At 31.7% G+C, this 8,146-nt stretch overlaps 1 protein-coding gene across 1 annotated transcript in view; it reads right to left on the reverse strand.

Annotated features, from left to right (window-relative positions):
* The window catches only part of LOC6033230 (trafficking kinesin-binding protein milt), a 129,774-nt gene extending 122,397 nt beyond the window's left edge, over positions 1-7,377 (reverse strand). The window contains exons 1-2 of the mRNA XM_038254586.1: positions 7,173-7,377; positions 4,117-4,326 (exon numbers count right to left, since the gene is read on the reverse strand). Of these exons, the coding sequence (XP_038110514.1) occupies positions 4,117-4,326; positions 7,173-7,257 (295 nt within the window). The 5' untranslated portion in view covers positions 7,258-7,377. The remainder of the gene's footprint in view (positions 1-4,116; positions 4,327-7,172) is intronic.
* Positions 7,378-8,146: the final 769 nt, after the last annotated feature.

Below are 8,146 nucleotides of genomic sequence, written 5' to 3' on the forward strand. Positions count from 1 at the left end.
TATTTTTGTATTTTTGTATTTTTGTATTTTTGTATTTTTGTATTTTTGTATTTTTGTATTTTTGTATTTTTGTATTTTTGTATTTTTGTATTTTTGTATTTTGTATTTTTGTATTTTTGTATTTTTGTATTTTTGTATTTTTGTATTTTTGTATTTTTGTATTTTTGTATTTTTGTATTTTTGTATTTTTGTATTTTTGTATTTTTGTATTTTTGTATTTTTGTATTTTTGTATTTTTGTATTTTTGTATTTTGTATTTTTGTATTTTTGTATTTTTGTATTTTTGTATTTTTGTATTTTGTATTTTTGTATTTTTGTATTTTTGTATTTTTGTATTTTGTATTTTTGTATTTTTGTATTTTGTATTTTTGTATTTTTGTATTTTTGTATTTTTGTATTTTGTATTTTTGTATTTTTGTATTTTGTATTTTGTATTTTTGTATTTTTGTATTTTTGTATTTTTGTATTTTTGTATTTTTGTATTTTTGTATTTTTGTATTTTGTATTTTTGTATTTTTGTATTTTGTATTTTGTATTTTTGTATTTTTGTATTTTGTATTTTTGTATTTTTGTATTTTTGTATTTTTGTATTTTTGTATTTTTGTATTTTTGTATTTTGTATTTTTGTATTTTTGTATTTTTGTATTTTTGTATTTTTGTATTTTTGTATTTTTGTATTTTTGTATTTTTATTTTGTATTTTGTATTTTTGTATTTTGTATTTTTGTATTTTTGTATTTTTGTATTTTTGTATTTTTGTATTTTTGTATTTTTGTATTTTTGTATTTTTGTATTTTTGTATTTTTGTATTTTTGTATTTTTGTATTTTGTATTTTTGTATTTTTGTATTTTGTATTTTTGTATTTTTGTATTTTTGTATTTTTGTATTTTTGTATTTTGTATTTTTGTATTTTGTATTTTTGTATTTTTGTATTTTGTATTTTGTATTTTTGTATTTTTGTATTTTTGTATTTTTGTATTTTTGTATTTTGTATTTTTGTATTTTTGTATTTTGTATTTTTGTATTTTGTATTTTTGTATTTTTGTATTTTTGTATTTTGTGTTTTTGTATTTTTGTATTTTTGTATTTTTGTATTTTTGTATTTTTGTATTTTTGTATTTTTGTATTTTTGTATTTTTGTATTTTTGTATTTTTGTATTTTTGTATTTTTGTATTTTTGTATTTTTGTATTTTTGTATTTTTGTATTTTTGGATTTTTGTATTTTTTTTTGTATTACTGTATTTATTTTTTTTAATTTGTCAATAGAATAACAAAGCCGTACTATAAGGATGATCAACTATAACATAGTTTAAAAAGCCTGGAAACTATTGAAACATCCAAAAAACTTGCTGGACTACCAAAAACGTACCAAGAATAGCGGAAAATCATGCTACACCAGCAAAAAGTCTTTTTGAAAATAAAAAACAACTTTACAGGCAGCAAGGGATTTTTAAAATGATTTCGAAATTACCAGTTAAAACAGTTGAAAAATTAGCTGGACTTTCCGAAAAAAGAAGCAAGAACAAAAAAGAAACGAGCAAAATCAGCCAAAAGGCTGGGTGAATAATGCGTGCTTTGCAGGCAGCAACGGAGGCTTTTGAAAGAAAACTTGTAGAAAAAGCAGAAAAATTAGCTATTCCAACCAAAACACCTACCAAGAATAGTGGCAAAGTTAGCTAAACTAGCTAAAAAGATGTGTGAAAATACCTGGCTTCGCAGCCATCAATGGAAAATTTTGAGAATGATTCCAAAAAAACTAGTTGAAACAGCCTAAAAACTTGCTGGGCTAACTATAAAACTTCCTAGAATACCATAAAATCTAGCTAAAATAGCTAACAGACCTTCTCAAAACATACAGCTTTTGAGACTGACAGCATTTTTCCAGCTTGCAAATTAGTAAAATTTGTTAAAATTTAGCTGGATTTATCATTTTTAGGACCTGGATCCAGCTGTCAAATCCAGGATTTATTTTTAGGATTTCCAGCTAAAAAAATTGGTGGTTGAAAAAACAACCAATTTTTTTAGGATTTTTAACCGAAATTTAGTAAGATTCACGATAAACCTTCTTTCCGTGCATATCATTAGTTTTCCCAAGTCTCCATACAAATTGCGTAAATTTATGAAAATCTATATCTTTCTCATTGATTTGGTATTTTCGGCATGGTTGTAAATTTTAACTAGGACTATTCAGAAAAAATGGTCACACTCATAAAAAAAGTCACCCATTTCTTTGTTTAACTTTGTTTTAACTAAAAGTTGAATTTCCAAAACACGTATTTTTTATTTTCTATTTTTATGAGACTCAAAAGAAAGTGCATAATGGTGCAAAATCGGACATGATTTTTGAAAAAAATAAGATTTTGAAACAATATCAAAAATGTGGTTTATAAATTGCATTTTTAAAAGCTAAATCAAATTTTCTATAGATAAGTAGTTTTTGATAAATAGAACCGTTTTGGAATAGTCATTTTTTTCCTTCTCTTGGCTAGACTTTTTTTAGAATATCCTATTACATCAAACTGAACTGAAATACAAATCATAGTTGAAAGGAACTTCAAAACGTTATCAGTTTATAAGAAATACGAAATTTTTAATTGATTATTTGCTAATAAAAACTAATTGAATTGTTTAAGAAAAATACTCAATGAAGGAAAGCCACCCCATTAAAATTACTTTCTAAAAGCTGAGAAAATTTCCTATAATCTTATTTGACTAAGAAGTAAGACACAGCCTCGCAGTTCTTAAAGTGTCACCTAATTAGCCTATAATTTTCAACTGGCGGTCCGATTTCACGGAAACTATTGGTTCGATTTTTAATGTTTAAATCTTTTAAATTAAAATAATATCGAAAATCTAAAAAATCTAAATATTAAATCAAGCATGATTTTTGAAATGGTCTACAAATAGATAATGTTCCTCATTTCATATTTTTTGGACAAAGTTTCATTTGAATCAAAAAATATCAATTGAAAAATCCCAAAAATCTGGAAAAAAAAATAAAACGTAAAAGAATTGTCGAACCGTTTTAACACATTAAAAATGCTCTTGTACATGTTTTGATAACAATTTTAGAAAACAAAAAACATTATTGATATGATTAATTATGTTCAAATTCAACTTTTACAGATAAACAAAAATGGAATAAATCGATACTGCATTTTCCCAAATATCTACAACAGATCAAATCGTTTAAAGAGTGTGGTAAAGTTCAAACTTCCGAAGTTTCGATTATCCGAAATTCAATTATCCGATTTTTTTTTACTACTGTTCAGTTCTGCGACCCCATTTTATTCAAATTTGAATATTTGATTGCCTATTAAATTACAAAATGCATTTTTTGATATTTCATCTCCACCATTTTGGCCGCCATCTTCAGAGTAGTTTTGAGGTAATACTTAACCTCGACAATCAAAAATAAGACAGCGAAAAAAATGGATATCCATAAAACCGAAGTGAAATGTTTCGATGGCCTTCGGATAATCGTGTCTGACTGTATAAGTATTACTTCTTATATAGATTTCTAACGAATTGTGGTGGTTGGCAATACATTTGAGTTGTTACAAAATTTCGTATATTTTGAAATCATTTCTAATAATTTAAAAATACGATGAGATGTGCACTTTATAAGATTCGAATCGATATTTTCAAATTTGTGATGCGAATAACATTTTCCTAAATCTATCAATTCATTATCAATACCGCAAACACGCGAATTCCCGCCACGGTCTTCATATTTCGCCATTTAACACCCCCGCGTCACCCCGATCTCAGAATAGATAAGATAAACATTCTCCTGCTCGCCCTTCCTTTCGCTAACTGCACGGCCACATGACCAAGCAAACAAGCAGGCACTTGCGTTTGTTCAATATCATGTGCGCAAAAAAACTGCCCAAGTCAACTTCACTTGAAACGACTTCGAGCGCGTCAGCAATCTTCAACCCCCCCCTGAAAAAAATGCTTCCAGTGCATAAATACCCAACGCGCGCCACCTGTTGCTCACTAGCGCAAACTGCTGCTTCAGCTATTCGTCACCGGAGGCGCTAGCAGCAACTTGAGAGAATACCGTCTAAGGACCAATGTTGGACTTATTTGGAAACCAGATTTTCTGTACTCACGAAAATAGTTGAGGGCCTCGCGCGTCTGCTCGGCGGACAGTCCGAGCCCGTCCTGAGGGATGGGTAGGGCTGGGTAGTTGACGAACCAGTCCTGGTTCTCGTAGCCGCCGAAGGTGGTGGTCGTGTCCGCCCGGATCCGGTACTTGGGGATCTGCTCCTCGAGCAGCGAGAAGATCTCCACCTCCGGCAGGTTGTCCGCGCTGCACACCTCTGAAAGAAAATGATAAAGTACGGAGAATTAGCTTTAATTAAATCATAAATAAATTTTTGTTTCTTTGAGATATGCGTGGTTCATGGCCGTAATTGCAATGGACTCTCTTTTGAGTTGGTTTTCTTCTGAATAATATATAAATCGTGCCTTTTGAACGGGCCGACAATTGGCAGGGTTTTTTTTTTTTCATTTTGAGAGTTGAGCTGACGTAACAGAGAAATATGCTGTTCGAACACCGGCTCATCGCGTCGAATCAAGGTCTAGCGCGGCGGCGATGTTCGACACATGGAATGTAGGTACACATGTTGCTGCTCTCTTCGATGGAGCGTGTAAGCGTCGCTTAAGCATTAAGGTTTCTCGGCTTACCATGAACATTTTTGTGAAAGAATTTGCATTTTTTTAGAAAAATGCAGTGTTGCAATTTGAGATGAAAACAGTTAAAAAGATCTTTAAAAAAATAAAGCTGTTGACGCCAGTACGGCAGACAGTGCCATTCTCGAGTCAAGCTGAAAACGTTGCACTCGACAGGAACATTAGCCACTTTATGACATTGACGCAATACTTCCCCATCCTCGACGGAGGCACGTTTAAAGCAGCATTGATTAACACATCGTCGTGTTAAGAGAAGTTTGTTTTTTTCAGACAGGGTCAAGAATCAATTACGGGGGATGTCGGAAGAATCACGGCAGGCTTTCACCCCGGCGTTGACATTAATATTACTTAGTCGGGACAGAATCTGTCTCTAAGTCTTTTAAGCACATCTCCTAGCGTGATCACTTTCACTTTGTACTAAAATAACCGGCGTGACTGACGAAGAGAGGGCACCCACAAAATGTGCGTGTTGTGTTTAGTTCACGGGCGTCTGTAGCCAAGCGTGACTTGACGACGCGTCTAAGAGGAAAGTGGATCGGTGCCGGAGATGACCGGTTGACGTAGTGTTCCATAAAAGGGGAAACCTTCAAAATCAATTCCAATTTGAAAGGAAAATTAATCTTATTCTAGACCTATTTGAAAATTAACCAAATTCTTGATTTTTGCTTGTAAACTTTACAATAATAAAAAAAAAAACAACAAACCATTAAATTGAGCAATTCCTTCCGAATTTCAGATTTTATGCCCAAATTGATTTTATTTATATTTTTTTAATTGGCTCAAGCTTTTTATTGTGGTTCACCAATACATGCCTCCATACAATTTTGACAGCTGTTCATACAAAAATGGTACGTAAATATTAGAAAATCTGTATATTTTAAAGAATTTTGTAATCAATTTAGTGCATGCTGTTAAGTTGTATTTATTGAAGGGACTATTCAGAAGAGAAATGGTGCACGGAATTTTTTATTACGGTTTTTAAACTAACAGTTTTCAAGACAAAAATGAGATTTTTTATTTTTTTTCATGTTTTAGGGGAAAAAACGCGCAACTCTATGGCCAAATATTTTTCTGCTCAGTTATGATATTTTGAAAAAAATAAACCTCGCCTTTAAATTTATATTTCACTGCAATATTTATTCTAAGAATGCAATTGAATTGCATTTGATAAGTACTTTCCAAAAATGTTGATAAAATTCACCGTTTTCGAGATATGGCCACCTGATTTTTGATTTTAACTAAAAAATTTCAATGAGTTGCATGAGTTCATAAAACTATTTTTTTTTCTAAAAGTTCTGAAAATTTCTTGAAATTTCGTCCAAGAAACATTATAGATTGGACTTCCGGTTGCTGAGATACACCAGGTAAATCAAAAACAAACAGAAGATTGTCTAACAGCCATTTTCTAATGACAACATCTCAGCAACTAATGATCCAATTTTAATGTTAAAAAAATTAAAAACTTGTACAATTTATGCCAAAAATTCAATATTACGAGAGTTTAAGATTTTCAACAAAATTAACTTACAAAATTGTATGGACAGCTGCCAAAATTGTATGTAGACTTGAATGGGTGAACCAATGACACAAAATGGTTTCTTTGGTCATGGGGAAGGCCCCCAAAAAGTTTTAACTAAATAAAAAAAATACAATAAAATACATTTCCGAAATTTTAGGAGCATTGTTCAATAACTCTTATTTTATGAAGATTCTTTAAAAAAAATCAGTTCATGCATTGTGAAAACCAAACGAAAATCATAAATAATTAAAAGTTGGAAATTCGTCTTGAGATGTATCCAAAAAACATTTGCCATTTTCCCTTCTTGTCCTACGTGCTTACCCAACAAAACTGTCTATCTTGCAATAGGCAAATGAAAGCTTGATCTCTTTCCTGTGTCCAAAAATAAAACTCAGCAATCGATTTGCTTTTTCCAATTTGGGCAAGGTGTATAAAAATAAACAATCTTACACGCAAGAATGATGAGGCATATTTTAAATTAGAAACTAGAAATTCATTGAAAAAATGCACTCAAAATTCATTCAAGATACCTAAAAAATGAATCTATCACATTAACAACCTTGAACCAAATGAGCAAACTTCATCTTGGCTGACAGGCGAACTACGCGCGCGCTACGTGTATGATATGCTTTTTCTTGGCACTAGTTTCGCCGTGGAATAAATAAGTTTTCGTTCCGAACCTGCAACACGCCCAAACATCTGTACGATGCGAAAAATCAAATCGCATGCTAACATATCATTTGTAAAAAATAACAACATGATTTACCGTCTTGGTGCGCTTGATTGTCCGTTTTTTTTCATTTAAAAATATGTTTGTTGTTTTTATTTAAATTTAATTACATAATTTGTCGAAAGGTACAAAATCGAACCCATGTCGGTAACCTTGTTGCCAACTTTTAAAAATTCAAGTTAATTTTGCTCAAAACTTAAAGCTAGATACCAAGCCCAACTTACCGGTACAGCAGGCCACGTCCCGCTGCTCGACCTTGGGCTGGGGTGGCGATCTGGCAGCACTGGCGGCCGCATACTGCTGCTGCATCAAGAGCCGTCGCGTCGGTAGCCCTGGCAGGTGCTTCTGGATGGTTGCCTGCGTCACAGGACTCAGGGGGGTCCTGGCCCCACATTGTGAGGCAGCAGCCAGCTTGGACTGGTAATGTTCCTAGAAAAAGTTAAAACAAGGAGAAAGAGAAAAGAAAGTTAGGATTTTTGGCAACACTGCTTATGCTTCAGTCAATGTCAAGGTTGTCTCGGGCTGAAACAATGTAAAGCACACACACGAAAATATTGCGAGCTAGTTAATTTGGCCCGCCATCGGCGCCAGGTGCCGGGGAAGAAATATGAACTGCTCAAACTAAATTTTAGACGCGTACAAAAATAGCGATTCGATTTGGCTGTGTGAAACTAAACGACGAGTTTTTGAGTGTTGGTTTTACTATACAACACCAAGCACGTGATGTCTGCCAAAACGAAGCGATGACATAATTTTAGATTTTTTTTTGGGAAAATCAATTAATTTTATTCAATATGTACTGAGTAATTCCCTACAAAATCGGTATTTTTTTTTGTATTTTATAATCCGGCTAAAACATTTTTGGTACATTCTGCAGGCCCAAAGAAGCCATTTTGCATCGTTAGTTTGTCCAAATAATTTTTCATACAAATTTGGCAGCTGTCCATACAAAAATGATATATGAAAATTCAAAAATCTGTATCTTTTAAAGGATTTTTATTATCGATTTGACGTCTTCGGCAAAGTTGTAGGTATGGATAATGACTACAGTGAAAAAAATAATAAATGGCAAATTTTTTTTGGTGATTTTTAATATTATTTTTTGTCACTTAAATATTATTTGCAAAAAACCTTTTCGAAAAAAAAAATTCGAAAGTGGGCAAACATGGGCACTAATTTAAAAAAAAAATTTCACCTA

This window comes from Culex quinquefasciatus, chromosome 2, assembly GCF_015732765.1.
Source record: "Culex quinquefasciatus strain JHB chromosome 2, VPISU_Cqui_1.0_pri_paternal, whole genome shotgun sequence".
Taxonomy (NCBI): domain Eukaryota; kingdom Metazoa; phylum Arthropoda; class Insecta; order Diptera; family Culicidae; genus Culex; species Culex quinquefasciatus.